This window comes from Chelonia mydas, chromosome 1 (genome assembly GCF_015237465.2).
Source record: "Chelonia mydas isolate rCheMyd1 chromosome 1, rCheMyd1.pri.v2, whole genome shotgun sequence".
NCBI classification, from domain to species: Eukaryota; Metazoa; Chordata; order Testudines; family Cheloniidae; genus Chelonia; species Chelonia mydas.
The window spans coordinates 137,516,635-137,535,917 of record NC_057849.1 but is presented as its reverse complement, the minus strand read 5'-3'; the positions used below and the strand labels follow the sequence as shown (position 1 = coordinate 137,535,917).

The 19,283-nt window shown below is 40.2% G+C and overlaps 1 protein-coding gene across 12 annotated transcripts in view; it reads left to right on the top strand.

The window, feature by feature from the left end:
* Positions 1 to 19,283, top strand: part of SH3KBP1 (SH3 domain containing kinase binding protein 1) — a 352,898-nt gene that overhangs the window by 223,672 nt on the left and 109,943 nt on the right. Inside the window, exon 1 of one of the 12 annotated variants that reach the window (XM_037901508.2) lies at positions 5,729 to 5,802. The exons of the other annotated variants lie outside the window; for them this stretch is intronic. Coding sequence (XP_037757436.1) covers positions 5,791 to 5,802 — 12 coding nt within the window. The 5' untranslated portion in view covers positions 5,729 to 5,790. Of the gene's footprint in view, positions 1 to 5,728; positions 5,803 to 19,283 lie in introns of those variants that run through there. 12 annotated transcript variants of the gene reach the window in all.

The window sequence follows — 19,283 nt, the reverse complement described above, 5'->3', positions numbered from 1 at the left end:
TAGGTAAAGAAAACAAATACAGTGCATGCAGATATTCTGATGAGCTAGATGCACAGTCGGTATTTGCATGTTATAAATAGTGTTTGTTTATGATTACTATATACACATTCACCTGTGAATGTGCACATATGGACCTTAACCAGAACTGTAGAGGTATTCAATTATCCACGTCTGATTCAGATGGCTTGGAATTGACAGACTCCAGTGCTCTGCAAATACCATATGACTAGGCTTGGGAGAATTCGATTTTTATCAGTGAATGTTGGTACACTTTGATTTCTGTGCACACACAAACCAACAAAAAAGTATTTCCATCAGTGATATAATTGAAATGTACAGATTGGTAAAGTAAAAAAAATGCTGCTTGAGAACTTTTTTATTTAAGGATATTTACTTTGCATATTTTGACATGTGATGTTGTCAATTTATGTTTTAATGGTTAGAAAGCTTTTTTTATCTCAGTGTCTACGGTCATTAAATAATTGTCTGACATCCTCCAATGTTCCACAACTGAGAAAATTTAAAAATAAAAAGCTTAAAAATAAACTTTGATATTGTCCTTCAAAATTATATTTAAAAAATTGAATTCTGCCAAGCCTATGGTAGTTTTTGGTAAAGATACAGAATTTTTTGGTAAATGGGCTCTGTATTAAATAATAAATTAAATTAAATGTAGACCCATTCACTTTTTAGTTACTCATCTAATATAGTTAAATTTGAGGTGTCCATCTGGTAGATATTAAATGGTTTTTGTGAAATGAGAGGAGGTCTTAGTCCACTTTTTACTGGGCAGGAAGTATCATTATCCCTGTTTTGCAGATGGGGAACTGAAAAGTGGTTTGTTTAAGGTCAGACAGGAGGTCTGCGACATAGCCAGGAATTTAATCCAAAATCCTTAGTCTTAGCCTGGTGTCTTAATTACAAGACCACCCTTCTTCTGTATTCACATTTTCCTTAAAGAATATTTTTAATGGAATGTGATTACATCATATTTGCAGTTAGAAAACTTTATTTCCTGTATTTAGTAACTTCTCAGGCTGCAAGTAGGAAATGCTTGCATAACACTTACCATACTCACCCCACATTTAACAGCTAGAGCAGTGGTTCTCGGGAGGCCTTCCGGAGTGGTACATCCACTCATCTAGGTAGTTGCCTAGTTTTACACTAAAACATTACATTACATTAAAAGCACTAGCGAAATCAGTACAAACTAAAATTTCATACAGACAATGACTGGTTTATACTGCTCTATATACGACACACTGAAATTTAAGTACAATATTTATATTCCAATTAATTTATTTTATAATTATATGGTAAAAATGAGAAAGTAAGCAATTTTTTCAGTAATAGTGTGCTGTGACACTTTTATATTTTTATGTCTGATTTTGTAAGCAAGTAGTTTTTAAGTGAGGTGAAACTTGGGAATACGTAAGACAACTCAGACTCCTGAAAGGGGTACAGTAAAAAAGGTTGAGAGCCACTGAGCTTAGAGAGCCACTCAATCAAATGGAGTCTAAGAATGACACAAAATTATCAATAAAATATATTGCCTCACCCCCCCTTGTCTTCCACAAAATAATCATATGATGTTATTACAATATTTGCCTGATCATGGCACACGTTTATTATACGTTGACACAAACGTGATCCCCTCTCTCTCTCATATATATCCTCTTGGCAGTTCCTCCTCCTCTTCCCTTTCCACCCTCATCTTCCTGTAGACCTCATGCTGGCTGTTGGGAGGAAGAGGAACTCCATTTTTGCTTGTTGTGGAGGAAGGGAATACCAGTTGCTCCTGTTTCTTTATTCTTCTGTGTGATAAAGGGTAACTGAACAGCAGCATAGGAGTTGCTGAGTTTGCTCAGTGCTCCCTGTGCTGCACAATGTATTAGGCAGATGGTTCTGTGACTGGCATTCTTGTGCGTCTCTTCTTGAGATCCAGCTAAACTGAGTGGATCACTAATCAGTCATCTACGCAGTGAGAGCTGCATGTAGAACCATAAAGAGCAATGTATAGAGAATTGCTGTTTTAAAGAACTTATATGTTTTGGTTGGCGGACAGGCTGCTTTGGTTTTTAGTTCCTTTAAGACTCTTGTATTTATTAAGTTTCTTCTTAAACACCATTATTTCTGATAGTCCCCATTTTAGATGATCAGGGTGAACTGTCTCCACTCATCTCTTTTGTGAAGACAGAAGGAAAGGGAGAATTCACTTCACATTAGTTGCTCTTTATCCCTTTGCCACCCTTCTCCCCTGCTGCACTTTCCCAGGTATGACATTAGAACTAAAAGCAGTTACAGAGTTGAATGCTAAAAATAGTTAGAACCAAAGCTCAAAATAAGGGACATGAGAAGAATAGTAGCATATATTGTTTTGTAGCCTAGGGACATGATAGTGTAGCCACTCCATGCATGAAACGCCCACATCATGAGGTCCCTCGCTTTTGTACCTCTGTAGCTCTTCTGACACTAAACTACTCATTCTGGTCCATTTCTTTACCATTCTTTGCCTCCTCATCTCTAATCTACCATGAGATAATTAACTGAATATAAAACTGCCATTTTAAGTGATGAACATTGTTCATTGGTGCTTCAGTGGTAAAGTGTTAACAATGTAGGATTAATTTTTTTTTTGCAAAGATATCATTTGAAAATTATGAAGAGCACTTTGAAATTGTAAAATGTAACGCACAAAATTCTCAAGAATATTATTTATCCTTTTTGCTATAAATAATTTACAGCAGTAAAAGCTAATTAATGACACCAGGTCTTCATGAGATAGGTAAAACACAGCTAGCTCTCAGATGAAGGACAGTTTAGATCTATACCTGAATGAGATTGTGAAACCATAATCTCATGCAGGAAAACAGGTACAAAGGGAATGGAGCAGGAAGTGGAAAACTGAGTTTAATAGAGAGGAACAAATTTGATAAACCAGACTGGCAGTGAGTCTCTTGAAGAGTGATGCGTCAGTGAGCAGTGTCTCTTTTCATCTTCCATATTCCTTCCCCAAACGTGTCTGTGATATCACGATTTCACTCTGGATTGTAAAATGTTCAAGCTACTCTCTGGTAAACGGGAATAATCCAGCTGTCAGCGAAATGGCTTTGCCCTGGGTTTTAACAGAGATCATGTAGCTGTATAAGTGGCATTTAAAAAAAATGAGTACCATACAACAATGCTCTGTGTCACTTAAGATCGTTATTTTTAAAAACTGTTATTGCAGTATAAATGACATAAATATAGGATGTTTTAACATTGCCTACACCACAGTGCCTTGCACATACATCACATACCAAAGTGAAGGAAAGCATTGTCCATATGGAGGAAACAGTTGATTTTAGATTCCTTTTGCCTACTTGAGCTACTTGAAAACTGCATGAGATCTACTGGTGAAAAGACTATATAACAGCTAGGTGATGTTAGTAGCAATACTATGGAGAGTCTGGTTTTGATTCCTGGTTGGGAGCCATGGACTTCTGCTTTGGTGGTGTACCCTGAAAAACAAAATCTATGAAATCTCAAAATGTTTCGGCCTGGAAACAAAAAAGTAGAAGCATTTCGGGATGGATCACTCCCAAGAAATCACCGTGCTTTATTTAGGCAAAAGTGAAGCTGATTTCCATATCGCTGAGTTTCAGAGATTTTCTGTGGAGACATGAATTAATGTGATAGTGAATTTCTAGAAAGAGGCAGCTGCTCTGCTTCTCTCCATTCCCCACAGGTTTCAACTCCAGTACAATGAACATGCTTTGATAAATACCAGCGCTCCTTGGTATGTATCTAAAATGTAGAATGATTTTACTTTCTATCTGATGAGCTCCCAGATAACTGGCTGACAGTGTGATACAACACAACATGTAAAATAGCAGTAAAACCTACTTTAAATAAACTCTAATAACTAATATAGTGATCATAAGCAAAGTTGGTTCCTGAGACTTTGTCTACATCAAAGAAACAACTGTATTATTTTTTCCTAGCAAGATCCTAGGGTGATTTACCTGATCATTGCAGACAAGGATGAACTGTTACAACTTTGTAAAATCCTACATTCGAAACTCAGTGCTTTCAAACGCTTGTTTTGGCACTTGTGGCAGTTTATAAACCATATTGTGAAATTTCTAGCATCTAGATTTACTTGAAATGAGTTTTTCTTTTCTGTTTCTATTTTGTTTGCTTGTGTTTGAGAATTTAACCTTGATGCTGGTGATCCTTAATTATACATTGGAACTGTTTGTTTTGGGGGTAGGGGGTGGGGGTTGGTAGCCTTTTTAAAGCTCAGGAAGGTTTTAATGAGCAAACATTTGGTACTCTTTGCATGCATGAACATGGGAAGTAAAGATAGCAAATAGCTTGGCACAAATAATAAAATAACGAGTCTAATTCAGCTTTAATGTTGCATATGTAACCTTCATATTCATTGAGGTATTAAGGAGATTTCTGATTAAATAATTTTCATGTTACGTAAAGCAAACTGAACTGCATCAAGCAACTGAAATGAGACTTTGTACAGTCATAATTTTCTATCAGTTTGAATTAATCAATGGATTTTTTTTTCTGAATCTGTAAATTTGGCTTTTTTAAAAATATCTTTAGCAGAGGATTTTAAAAAATACAATTGATTGTGGTTTATATAATTAAAATGTGTTTTAGGCTTTTTTAAAAAAGAACCCCAACTTTATATTCTGTACAACTGAAAAGGATATATTTCATTATGAGTTTAAAAGAATTTGTTCAGTGGAAGTTTGAAATTAACATCTTCTTCAGGAAGTGGTTTTGATGACTCAGGTTGCATACTGCCATCTGAGCCATTACCAAACCTGTTCCACAGCGTGGTGCTAGGGTGGTTACTGTGCTTATAGAGATGCTGTCAAAGAGTCAGAGGGTTTGTCTCCCACATGAGAGGTAAAACCAACCTTGTGATCATTTCTGGTCATTAAAAAAGTACTGTGGCACATTTCCCAGCAGTAGGTACGTCTGCTTCGCTGTCCTGACTAGATAATTTATGATATTCTTTCAAAATTCCTGTTTTCATTTGTTAAGGTATTTTGTTTCATGTCCTTATGCCTAAATTTTGTTGTTTTGGTATTGATGGTGGAATTTTGCAGAATGTTTTGAAGCTTGGTAAACACACGGTATAGCTCAAATAAAAGAGAGAGGTATGGCCTCCTCTGATTTATTCTTTGGTATCCATATTATTGTTTTCCATTTCCGATCATTCTTATACATTTGCATGAATGTCTTTATATGGGACATGGAAGTGTAAAGATTTTATACTTTTGTTGTGGAAGAGAGGATTCATGGTGATATTTCAGCTTTTAAAAAAAGTAGTAAATCACGTGGAATTTTAGCTCCTAGCTTTTGAATTGGTGAAAAAATTGGGTAGTTGGAATGTGACAAAGACCAGAATCATTTTTCAGTTTAATTATATGATTTATATGTTAAAAGATTTTCTGTCTGAGCTGTTTACGAATTTTTTTTGCATATTACTGCTTATGTTGCCTTTTCTGGCTGTCATATACATGAAGCCAGTGAAGCTGAGTTTTCTGTCTGGAAAGGCGAGGAAACCTCTACCCCAAAGTAAGCAAAACTACGAAAAAGTTCCAGGCTTCCTGTGAAATAAACAAATGCAAGCTTTGTTTTCCTCAAAGCTCAGAGGGCCCTAAATGTGACTCAGTTTTAGGCTTGGTCTTTTAGACTTGTGAGTTTAGCTATTATAGGGAAGTGGGAGAACTCCGTTACTCTTCTTGGACACTTCTAACTGTAGAAAGGCAGCTTTACTTCACAATGGGAGAGGAGGTATTTCTTTTTAAACAAGCTTTTTTGTTTTGTTTTTAACCATCTAATACTATATTGCAACTTATACTTTGCAGAGCACAGATGTTTGGTAGGAGGGTTCTTTCCATAGTGGTCAAAAATTGTGTATACGAAAATAAACTATTTTGTATTAGTCAGGATCTTGAGCAGATGGGAACTCCAGCTCTGTTAAAGAGGAAGATATTAAAATAAGGGATTACTCTGTGAAGACATAGTCTGTCCTGGAACTGTTTTGTTGTAATTTTTTCCCCTTCGGTCAATTTGGCCATTAAACTTACACAGATGTTTTCAATTTTTATACTACTTGTTTTCCAGTACTTTAAAGAATAATGTAACTTGGCATTTCACATAAGCAGTAACTGTTACACCATCTCTCTAGGATGTGTAGCCATTTCAAGTGTTTGCTTACTAACCAAAAATCCAGTTTTTTTCTCCAAAATAATTTAGTATGGCTAAAGTTCCTCTTCCTTGGTAGAAAAAGAGAGCGCGCTTTAGTGTTTCATTTTCTGTGAGGTGACATTTGGAGTTCACTGTATGAATGGGAAAAACTAAAATTAGTAATTTCTTGATGTTGTCACACCTTTTTTCAGTAAAGTAATGAAATCTAAACAGCAATCATTACTTCATGGAATTGCAAGGAGCATTTGTGCCAATTGGTGGTGTGTGTTATGAAATTATCTAGCACATTCAAAGGAGAAACACCAAATAAATTATTTGATTTTTTTTTTTTTTTGCAAATAGTTTTTTGTTTTTTGTTTGCTTGTTTGGTAGATATAGATCTCTAAGATCATGCATTTAAAAGCAGAAGGCTGTGAGTTCTCATCCAAACATGAAATGAAGCTACAAGTTTCCCTGAATAGACTTTTAAGCTTACAATATACCATGTTTGTCTCCTTTTCCTGCCTTTAAAAAAAAAGCGGGGGGGGGGGGGGGGGTAGAACGGGGCCATATAATATCTAGACAGTCTACAGGATGAAATGTCTGTAGTCTGATTTAACTATTTGTTGACAAAAGAAATTTAACAAGAAAATATCTTGACACAAAAATAGTTGCTTTTTAAAAACTATCCTAAAATACAAGCTTACAGATGAGAGCTACTAAGCACTTTGTGAAAATCTTCTATTAAAAATTATTGTGTGGGGGAGGAGTGGGACTGTAAACTGCTGGTTTGAGGAAGGCCTTGGAGCAATGCTGCTCAAATGGCAATTCCTAGACTTGTATAGACTGCTGCCTGCTGTGTTCTGGCTATTCTGATACTTACCGCACTGTGGCCACCCAAACAGATATCAGCACAGCTTCATACACAGAGCTGACTGTTCCCTTTAAAGCTGTCTCTGTGCGAAAGGCGCTTGCTGCAGAGGAAAACTATCACACGATCCTAGTCATTTTCCATTTGTATTCCACACTCCAGAGATTCATGCAGAGCGAAACAGATAAGTTCCAGTGAGTTTCCTTGTTCATGCTGTGCCAAAGAACTTTATCCTTGGAAGGGCTGGTAAGGGAAATGGACGAGATTGCTAATCAATTTTCCCTTGCAGTTCTTCGTTATATAATTTGCTACTAATGCTATGCTGCCCGGTAAAGAATTTTTTTTTAATACAAAAACCTCCAAAGTAAAGAGCATAAAGGTATAAAACTAAGCAGGATGGACAAAAGGGCACAAAAATATGGTAAAAGCTCACAGAACAGGGAAAGAGGATGGAGGAAGAAGGAACAAAAAGAAGGAAAAAGAAAAATGTCACATAAAGTAAGAAGGAAACAATAGTGGAGGGTGGTGAAAATTCCTTTATTGTCCTGATTACAATAAAACTTACTTTCTAAATGTTCAGTCTTACCGGTTTTCTTGGTTGTTGGATTTGGGGTTTGGGAGGGATGGGGGCGGGGGGACTGTTTGTTGGAGGGTTGACTGTGTCTGAAGGGCATTCCACAGGTCCTCCTTTCAGGCAGGTTTCGGGGAGGGGAAGGTGTTTGTGACTGGATCCAAGGGAGTAGTAACTGTCCATCACTGTTGCAGAAGGGACTATGAGTTAGGATAGTGGAACAGTTTCTTTATCAGTTAACTTTTGAGAATATTATTGAACTGTTTTTTATCATTGCTGGCATTATAACTTTACTATAGAAGAACTAAGTAGTCTCGTTTTCATTACCATGATCAAGAAAAATCTAATATTACTATCTTTCTTTTGTCACTAGTTACAACTTATCATAAGCATAAAAAGAAAGGAACACGGGTAAAACAAAAAGAAACACAACAGAAGATGGCAAAGGCAATGTTATCTGGTGGGTTACCAGAGCATAGAACCGGGAGTCAGGAAACATGGGTTTTATTCCTGCTTCTGTCCTGAGTTGCTCTGTTGCATCTATAAAATGGGGATGTTTCCCTACCTCACAGGACTGTCATGTGAATAAAATCCATTAGTGACTGTGAGTTGCTCTGATACTGTGGTGACTAGGGCTATGTAAGTACCTTTACAGATAGGCGCTTCTATCGGAAAACCTCTGCGGTATCAAGAAGCTCCTGATGCAAAGTAAGAGCGCACCACTACTGGGGCGGGGGAGAGGGAGCACATAAGCATGGTATTGGAAAAATTGTATTATATCTCCATTGAGGGAAAGAATACAGATTGTTTTTTAAAATATGAAAATGCTGCTTGTACCAGATGATGCGAAAAAAAGGGAAAAGGAATGGATGGCAGGATAGACACAGAATAAATGCCGTTTTACAAAATGTTACACAAGAAAATATAGTATAATAAGAGAAAATTTCTTAGGTTGTGTGACGATTCTGAAGTGTTGGTTGTGCAGACTAGCCATAATTATTCTTCTGTCGGTGAACATAACTTTGTTGATATAGTGAATGAACCAAGGAATCAGAGCTATCTTTAAGCAGCAGCATCCCTGTTAACACTGTAACAGCCCCATTGGTTGCTAATTGCTACAAAAGGGGAGGTTTCATAAAAGCAGTTTTCTGTGCTGGATGGTGCAATCTGGAGCATGCTAGTTGCTGACAGTGTACGTTCCTCATGAGAAAGCACAGAAGGATTTCAACCATGATGTGTAGACTGACTATAGACTCCTCCTCAAATGACAGAAAACTGATTCTGAACTGTGTTTTGAATTGCAGCCCACAAATGGTGGAATTTCTAATGAGTGGTATTGGGAGAAATGATCCCTTCATTTGCACGAGCCATAGTCAGTAGAAGTTATGATTAAAAATAAATAAAAGGAGGAGGGGGAACGAAAGAAAGATGTCTGCTACAAGAATATTTACCTTACTTTTCAGCCACGTTCTTGTCAGAAATCTGACCTTCCGTTGTGAATCTCCAGTTTGAGAGAAAAGAAAAGGAGTACTTGTGGCACCTTAGAGACTAACAAATTAATTTGAGCATAAGCTTTCATGAGCTACAGCTCACTTCATTGGATGCAGTTTGAGAGAGAAAGCAAGTGACTATGTTCACTCAGATGTTGTTCGCATACCTCATTTAGTTGTGTATATTTTTTTGTTCCTTTGAGATAAGGCAGTTAGGAGCATGCTGCATAGATTTAGTTCTGCATTTGTTCTTTTTATTTCATTTGCTAAGCTTTTTACTCATCTGTGATTCCAATATGTCTTGCTCCATTTGTTTAGGCAATTTCTACTTAGCTAAACTGTTGCTCTCAACTCCCTGCATTTACTTTGTCACTTGGATACACTAATCCCAGTAAAATCTCTTGGGAGGAAAGATTTTTAGCTCATTAACAAAAGTGATAACTGAGGTTCTAGCAACATCAAATGTCAAAATTTCAGATTTTATAGAGTCATAGATTTTTAAAACCAGATGGGACTATTGTGATTGTCTAGTCTGACCTCCTGCACAACACAGATCATATGACTTCCCTGAATTAATTAGTGTTTCAAGTATTAATTCCCTGAATTAATTCGTGTTTTGAACTAGAGCGTGTCTTTTCGAAAAACATTCAATCTTACATTAAAAATTTCCAGTGAATATGAAGCCCCACGACACTTGGTAAGTTGTTTCAATGATTAATTACACTCACTGTTATAAATTTGCACCTTTGTTCTAGTCTGAATTTGTCCAGCTTCTTATACTTTTATTTGGTAGATTGAAGATTCCTCTATCATCAAATTTCTGTTCCCCAAGGCCATGGGCAGTCTTGTGTAGTGGTGGGAGCAAGAATGTGGCCTATCCATTAGAGCCGAGCCAAAGGATAACCAGAGTCGCAGTCAGAAGGCATAGTGGAGGGTCAGAACTGGGAGTCAGAAGTCAGGCTAGACCCTATCAGTCTTGGCACCTCCCCTTCAAGGGGACCTACTAGAGTCCATGGGACCAGGTTTCAGGGGGTGTTTCTGATGGAAGGCATGTACTAGTTGTGGAACACCAATGTTTTCTACCGGTTTCCATGATTGCTCTTCCAGTTCATAGCCCTCCCACTCCACCAGATAATAAGAGTTTGCCTCAAACTTGTGTGGAGTCAAGAAGTTCCCAGACCTCATATGCTTCTTGGCCCTGGACATCTATGGGAGGTGGCAGTAAAGCTGAGTGACTGGGAAGGTAATTATTCATGTGAGGTTTCAATCAGGAAATATGGGAAACTGGGTGGACTTTCAAGGATTCCAGCAACTGGAGCCTAAATGCTACAGGGTCAATTGGCTCCAGGATCTTAAATTGGCCTAGGTACTGGTGGTCCAATTTGGCTGAGGGGCAGGTGAGTTTTTGAGGTGTTTGGAGGACAACCAGACTTTTTCTCCTACAGACAGAGTCTCTATGGCTCGCTGGTTTTGGTCAGCATGACATTTTTTAGGCCTCCTGGGTGACTTCCAGGCGTTCAGTAAGCTCTTGGTGGACCCAGTGAAGGTGGGCAACTAGACTTGCTGTGGTAGGGAGTTGGGAATCTGTAGGTGCAGCTGAATGAAGGCGATGGTGGAAACCCTACTTTGCATAGAAAGGACGCATGGGCAGAATTGTACACAAATTCTGCGTATTGGAGGACGACGAGCTAGTTATCCTGACAATAATTGAGAAAGCAGTGGAGGCATTGTTCGAGGGCTTGGTTCACTTGCTCTCTCTGCCGGTTGGTTTGTCGGTGATAGGCTGAGTAGGTAAACAGTTCCTAAAAGTTTGTGGAGTTGGTATCAAAAGTGGGAAGTGAATTGTGAATCTCCATCTGAGACTAGTATGGTGGGCAGCCCATGGAAGTAAAAACATGATCTAGAAAAAGGTGGACTGTTTCCTGGAGGGGTTGGGAGGGGGCAAATGGAAATAAATTGCACCATCTTAATGAGGAGATCAATGGTGACAAGGATGACCGTGTACCCCTGGGAGCAAAGTAGCTCTACAATGAAATTCAAGGATGCCAAGGACCAGGATCAAGGCAGGATAGGCAAAGGCTGGAGAAGACAGAGTAGTTTGGCACATAGGCACTTGCTTTGGCAGCACAGATCACATGAACTAATGTACTCTCAGTAGACCATGTGCAATTTGATCATCAAACACAATCACCATGGCTTGGATGAAGTCTTTGAGCTTGCCCAGAAGAGGGGCTAGTGGTCTCCAAGAAGGGAGATGCCCAGGCCAGTGCCTGTCCAGTTAGCAGACTAATAAGAAGCCCTACTTGGGTTTGGCCAGTGGAGAATGATTGGGACTGAACAATAAAAAAGAGCCAACACTGGGTCATGGAAAAGCGGAACTTGCTCCAGTCCCTATCAAACGTATCCAGCATTGGAATCTCTATCTCTCTAGAAGTCGGGGCAGCAGATATGGGTAGGATGGCTTGAGTCTGTAGGGCTGCTGTTTGTACATGCAAGGCCATAACCTGGGCTGTAGGGTCTTCATGATTCTCTCAATGCCCGGCAAAGGCACACCTGCCTCTGAGAAATTCATGGGAAAGGCAGTCCGGCACCTTATTCACCCTTGTTCAATCTTTTGAACTGCTCAAACTATCAGCAGTGGGTGGTCTTGCCTAGTGGTGAGAGCAAGAGTCCGACCTACCAATTTGAGCTGAGCCAAAGATTAACTGGGTTCACAGTCAGAAGGTGTAGCAGAGGATTGGAGCTGGAAGTCAGAAACCACTGCCTAAACTGAAGGGTTAACCAGCATCTCAGTCAGAAGGTGTAGCCGAGGGTCGGAGTCAGGAAAAGGCTGGAGCAGGAGCAGGTACAGGTAGGGGTATAGAAGGAGCAAGGCTGGAGACAGCAGAGACAGGACCAAGCACAGCTGCGGGCTAGGAATGGGATGAGGAGCCACTGAACTGTAGCTGCTGCTGAGCGTAAGTATCAGCCTGCTGAGTTCGTCAACTAACCAGGTGGCACAATCAATCAGACAGCGTCTGTCAGGGTCAACTTCACTCATTAGATTGATGCAGGCTAGGACCCTGATACCCATGTCGGTACTCACAGACGTTGATCAGGTCACTCCTTAACCTTCTCTTTGTTAAGTAAACAGATTGAGTTCCTTGAGTCTTTCGTTATAAGGCATGTTTTCCCATCCATTAATCATGGTCATGCAGTGGTGCTGGGACATTTTTAGTAGTGAGGGTGCTGAAAGCCAGCCTGCTTATCCCTGTCTGCTCCCCACCCCACTGAGGCTGGAAGCAAGGCTGTATCTCTCGGAGGAGGAGACCTGGACAGCGGTAAGGGGGCTGAGGCCACAGCTGGGGGCCAGGAGTGGAGCCTTAGGCAGGAACCGGCAGCTGGGACCAAACGTGCAGGGCAAAGAGCAGAGCCCCGGCCGCGGGGCTCTGGGAGCCAGATGCGGGCCCCAGTCATGGGGCTGGGACGTGGGGCTGGGAGTGTGTCCCAGGCACAGGTCCAGCAGCCAGGGAGTGAGCCAGCGGCTGGGACCAGAGCCCCAGGTGAGGTGAGGGGTTGGGGAATGGAGTGCGGGCAGAGGGCCGGGAGCAGGTCATAGGCACAGGAAGCACCCCCAGGTTTTATGTGTGGAGCCAGCGGCTGGGGAGCGGGGCTAGCAGCCCCGCATTAAACCTGGGGGTGCTGCAGTACCTCCCGCACCCTTACTTCCCCTGCCTATGTGGTCATGGCTGTTCTTTGGATTCTCTCCAATTTTTCAACATCCTTCTTGATGTGTGGACATCAGAACTGGACATAATATTCCATTAGTGGTCACACCAGTGCCAAATACAAAGCTAATAAAACCTCTCCACTCGTACTCAGTATTCTCCTGTTTGTACATCCAAGGATCACATTAGTCCTTTTATCATTTTAATGATAGAAATTATTACTATGGCAAGTGAGGGAGATAAGAGTTGTCTTTTTCTAATATGACACAAGTGAAGCCCTTTGTGAAAAACATCTGTTTTTTTTGTTTTTCCATTTGAAATATTAAGGCTTCAGAAAAGCACCATGTTATAACAGCTTTAGAGACTGAAGTCCTCTATTCACAGAACAGGTACACTGTGGAGAGTAGCACTGCAAGTTTCCTCACATTGTGACCCAAGACTAACTTGGAAGGATGTGAAACAAATAGCTTTTTCTCTAGGCTTATTCAGCTCTTGGCCTGTCTGTTGAGACTGCTAACAAGATTTCCAGTTTTGCTAATGGATGGGCTTTTCTTGTTGATGTGTTCATAAACTTATTTCATATAAGCACCTGTAGCGGGGCGGCGACTCACCCCTGTGGTGCCTCCTGCTGGTCTCTCAGGGAATTAGCTCTTCCAGCCTCCGGAAGCACCCTGTGCAGGCCGGTGTCCCGCTTGCTGCTGGTCCCCATGTCCCTCCCGGACCCTGGTGCCCCTCTTACCCAGGGTGCTTCCCCCTGGCAGTACCCCCACAGTCTCCCCTCAGTCAGTCTCCCCTCCCCGGGGAACCCCCACCCACTATCCCTACCTCGCCTCAGTCTTTGGCTACTGCCAGTCACCATTGACCCCCACACACTGGGGTGGAATGCAGTGTATAAGCCAATCATCACAGGCAAGGGGGGTTTGGACCTGCTGCCTCTGCCTACCTTTGGGCTGCCCCCTGCAACCTCAGTACCCATCCAGCCTTACACTAGGCCTCCAGCCTGGGGGGTTTCCAGGCCAGAGCTCCCCAGCTCTTCTGGCCTTCCCCCAGCCCTGCTCCACCTCAGGTACTCTGGTACGCTCCACAGCTAGAGGAGATTGTCTGCTCCTGGCCCACTGCCCTCTTATAAGGGCCAGCTGAGCCCTGATTAGGGTGTGGCCACAGCTGAGCCTGCTTCCCCAATCAGCCTCGGAACTGCTTGCTCCCAGCCACTGCCCTCTCCTGGGCTGTTTTAAGCCCTTCAGGTCAGGAGTGGATGACCACCGCGCTACAGCATCGTACAGCAATCAGATGGTATTTTTTTGTTTGCTGTTGACCTGGATTGTGTTTGAACTTGCAACTTCTCTGTATTCCATTATTCTCTGTTTTCCATTACCAGCTCTCTGAGCTATTCAGGCCTTCAGCCAGCAAATGCTATTTCATTGTCAGGCCTATTTATTTATTTATTTTATTGAGCTGTAAGGGATGGTAAATCAGTACTTATAGATTTCCCCTCACTCCTTATTTTTATGCACTATAGTGTATATTTGATTTCTTTGGTGCCTTAGATAATTCTTTTTCTTAAACTGTGATCTGTAGATTGCTTGTGTCTCTGGATCACTTGGTGAGGATGGTGCACGGATAGCTGGTTGGCACATGATGCTGGCTCTGGTCCTTGTTTTCAACTTCCAAATTGCACTAAAAACACATAAAATAATTTTACCTGTAAGCAATTGCTGAAGTTGCTGAAGTGATGTCATCTGATTGCAAATGGGAGGATAGGTGTCTGTGGGTAAGTCTACACTGCAATTAAAAATCCACGGTTGGCTCGTGCTAGCTGACTCGGGCTCATGGGGCTAAGGCGCTGCTTAATTGCAGTGTAGACATTCAGGCTCAGGTCAGCTGCAGGTGTCTCATTGCAGTGTAGACATAACCCATGAGACAATCTCTCTATTTAGATGTCTTCCACCCAGTAAAGTTTGTGAATCTCTGCTTTAATGTAATACTATAAATTACATGAATGTGGAAGATATAAACTGTACTACCCTACATAAATCCCAGTGTCTTTACTGATAGCGAATGTGTATAATTTTGTTTGTGTAAAATAAAATGACTAGAAAAAGTTAATTATTATAGGTTTAACACTTTAGAGGAAATAAACCAAGGATGAATTTGGGCCAAATGTTCTAAATGTTGAAACTTCTTAAATCTATACCCCTTTGTCTATAGCTAGTTGAAAGTTTGGAAATATTCCCTTTCAGAATATTAGTCAAAAAATTGATTAGTTCAGGGATTTGCTATTAGGGTATGGAGTCTTTCATTTTTAGCTCTCTGTTACCCACATAGCTAAGGATGTGGAAGTCATCCATATAATGTTTCTTCATTTGACCAAAATGAAAGGAGCTGATGATCTCAGTCCAGTTCCTGTAGATAAGCGTCCACTGCATGAAAGCTGCCATTCTTCACAATCATGGCAGTTTTAGGAAAGAAGTCAGGGACTGAATGGTCTTGGACATTGAAATGATGTCTCCCAAACCTAAAAGTAGCTCTCCCAGGTCAGACCAGGTTTGAGGCATGTTAGGAAGGGCAAATGGAAAATATACTAATGGCCTACAGGTCAGTTTTTCAGCACTGAATGGGATTTCAATGACTTGCTCATATTAATGAGAAAAAGAGTTACAGTGCTCAGAGAATAGTGCATTCCTTTCTTGTGCTATGATTTGATGTTTTTTCCTGTTCTATTCCTTTTCTCTTTATTTCCATTTTATTTATCTCACCCTTATATAATGGAAAAGCTACTAGTTATTTTGTTTGAATGTTTTTTGATTTTGTGTTTTTTTCCAGCCTAATTCTTCATAGCTTCTTTGTTTTATCGTGTATTCCCACTTATTGTCTTGCCCTTTGCTGCTTCCCCTTCTTTATTGTGTGCCTTAAGCAGCATTGCCAAGCCCAAACATAGAAAAATTGTGAGTCAGAACCCACAAAATCATGAGAGTGGCTTTAAAATCAAGGGATTTTGTTAAAAAATGAATGGGTTCTTTTTATTTGCCTTTTGGTTTCTGAGCCTTTAGTGTATGCTCACATTACATTTTCAGGCTTTTCTCTGCAACCACGAGAGCTAGAAACATTTTTTTAATGGAAGCTGAGGGTCTTGTATGATGACTCGGCTCCTGGATTTGGGTCTTTAAGTAAAACATCAAATATTGTGAGGCTAACAATAAAATCATGAGAGTTGGCAACACTGTTACGTTATTTCCCTTTTTCCTTCTACATAGCACTCCCAATACTTTCACACTACAGCTCACCAGGCACACACAATGGAACAATGCAGTGTGGGAGAGTTACATAAAGGAAGAGACAAAAGACGACTCTTGCATTGTCATAATACCAGTACGTTTTAAGTTAGATGTTAAGTGCAGTATTGGTTGGTACAATGCATGTACTGTGTATTTTTCGTATACTGTAAATAACAATCAATGACTGTCTGACACCGAATACTACAGGTTGTTACATTTGTGCATTTAAAATTATAGAAAAAATGGAATGATACTGGATTACCTGACAGTCTGTAATCATTCCATTGAGGGTGTTATAATGCATACCCACAGCAGAGTAGAACGAAGGCTGCACGTGCAGTCTGAATTCAGGAATTCCCTAGTTTTTTAGTGCTTCTGTGAAACCACACCCTATTACTAGTTTAAATTACTGTATTTGTAAATAACATAATAAAGTGGCTAATAGGTAATTAATCTCATGGAACTCGCCAAGGTTTTCTTTCAGTAAACAAATACATATTTGAACTCCTGGTTCTAAAAGTGCATCCTGAGGTCTCTTTATGCCTTCTATTTTATTTTAAAGGAACTCTTTTTTGTTGTTTTAAATCTTCATTTAGCAACTGCAAATAAAAATATGAAAAAATAATAAATACAGAACCGTCAAGCTGCCTGTATAGTAGACTAACTCAACCATATTATATTTTTGTAGCCTCTCCCATTTCCATTGTTTGTCATAATTTATAGCGTTGTCTATAAGCAGATTGGTGCTGGGCTTGTCATTTTTGTCTTTAGAGTGTCATGCACACACAGCACTGGATAAATAAATCCTCTTCCACCAAGAGAAGTGCTTTTTGTTGTTCATCTTACTTAACATTTCAGGGAAGGGGTTGAAATGGGGGCAGGGAAGGGGTGGGAAGAGGCAGGGCAGGGGTGGGGCCTCATGGAAGGGGTGGAGTGGGGGCAGGGCCAGGGCAGCAGGGTGGGCGTGTACTAGTCCTCATGTGGCCCTCGTGGTCATTTGAATTTGAGACTCCTGTTTTAAAGTGTCTTTTCAAGTAACTTTTGACATCACTAGAATCTTTCTCTTTATCCAGCTAGCTAAAGAGTGATTTTTCACAAGAAGCATCAATAACCCTTTTCTTAAAAACTCAAGAGAGAAAGCAATTTTGAAAAAGAATTTTTAATCTTTGAAAGCACATCTGCCTATTCGTTCAGTATTCAGAGCACTGGCTATTAGCCTTAAGTGTGTTTATACAGTTTACCTGATGAAAGACAGCAGTTTATCTTTTTTCACTGGAGGAGAAAACAATGCTTAGATTTGACCCTGATGAACAAGCAACTGACACTGCCCAGAAATGGAGAACCCCAACAAAATCCTGCTTTGTTCTAAAAGTCATCTAATCTGGAGCTCTCTCCGTGACTTATTATTTTTTTGCTTTTCTGCTCGCTCGTCCGCTTGGATTCAGATGTGCAAAAAGTGGATCTGTGTGTGTCAGACAGGGAAGTATAAGATGCTCTGACATCCAGCACTTTATTTCAACAGCACTGAAGGTGATCTGATATGATCACAACCTGTTTCACACAATTTTGAATGAGACTTATAGCACTGTGGTAGTTTCTCTAGTTGTGGAATGATCTAGTTTGTGTTTATTTTCAACTGCTTATAGTAGTCTCTGAAAATAACTTCTGGCCTGAAATTTTTCATGTGTTTCTATTTAAAAGGTGAATTTTAATAACGTTAAAAGAATTCTGTTTATGCATATCTTGACATTTGTAGCTATTTTGTGTGTATATGCTCAGATTTTAAAATTGTTTAACTTCCAAATATTATACTTGCCCTGAATTTAGTCTTTAGTGAAGTTAAGGAGCTTTGACATGCTTGAAGAAATTTGGTTTAGAAATAACAAAGATACTGTTGCTTCAAATATCATTCTATAATGTGGTCACTAGTATGCTGTCTGTGTATGTAATCCTGGTTGTTGAGAAGTTTTGCTCATTTACTTCAGTACAGCCAAGATTTCATCCTAAAAGGCTTTTCGTATTTGTGAATTTATTAAATGTGTTAAATAATTTCCCCAGAGAAGGAAGAATCAAGATATCAGTGTTCCATTTATTTGCCATGAAAACAATTTTTTTAAAGCTAGCAGAGAAATGTATGTAGCAAAGTAACAGTAATTCATAACTTGTATGCAGGTTGTTTGTTTATACAACTCCTAATTGGATACGAGAACAAACAGCAATTTAACAGGAAAATTCAATGCAATCTATTGGAGTATGTGGTATTGGAATATTTTCAGATTCTGCAATTGCAGATAATCTGGTTTGCCTGCCTGCAAAGGGATGGCGACATGTAGTTAAAAAAAATTTGTGATTTGTTTTCACTCTGCACTGGGTGAAATATCTTCCTAGAAATTAAAAAGTAAAACTTCAAGTATGTGTGAGTGTAGATCCCACTGTAAGTGCATGCAAGATTTGATTTTTATTTTTTTTAATTGTAGTGTCCATCTGGGCCACACATGCGTTCTGTGCCTCCTCATGCTCCCATGGTAGGGCATAAACACCATATACATTGGTGATTGCCCCTAAAGGAGGTGTATTCCTCCTTACCATCACCAAGGTAAATGTTGTTCTCCTCTTCGAACAGAAAATCCTCTTCTCTGAGGTTAGGTGGACACTGCAGAGAGACCTGCAGCTTTCCTTACAGGGCTCAGCCACCAGTGTCTCGTAAGGAATGGCCACTGATCTGGCCAATACCAAACAGGTCAGCCCCATTCCTGTTATAAGCCACTCTGGGCCTATTTGGAGAACTGTGGTCCACTATCTCATGTATAGAGAAGCCCGATCTCCACTGAACTCCTCACCAGCATCTTTGGCCAGATCACCTATGCCAGAGCACAAGGAAGAACCGGATTTAGGGACAGAGCAACAACAGCATCTCACCATCAAAGAAACCAAAGGAACTCTCTTTGTCATTGAATGAAGCAGTGTCCTCAGCACTGGTACTGGTGCCGGATGACTTCGTCTTTCCAGGAGATCCTTGAGGATTGCTGAGACTCTGGAGATAGAGATCTGCATCAGATCAGAGAAATCCTGCAAGCTATTTGACATCTTGTCAGTTTCTGGTCCAGCCAGGATCACCCTCCCCAAGGACATACTTGATAGCTTGATCAACTTGTGAGAAAATTTTTCTTC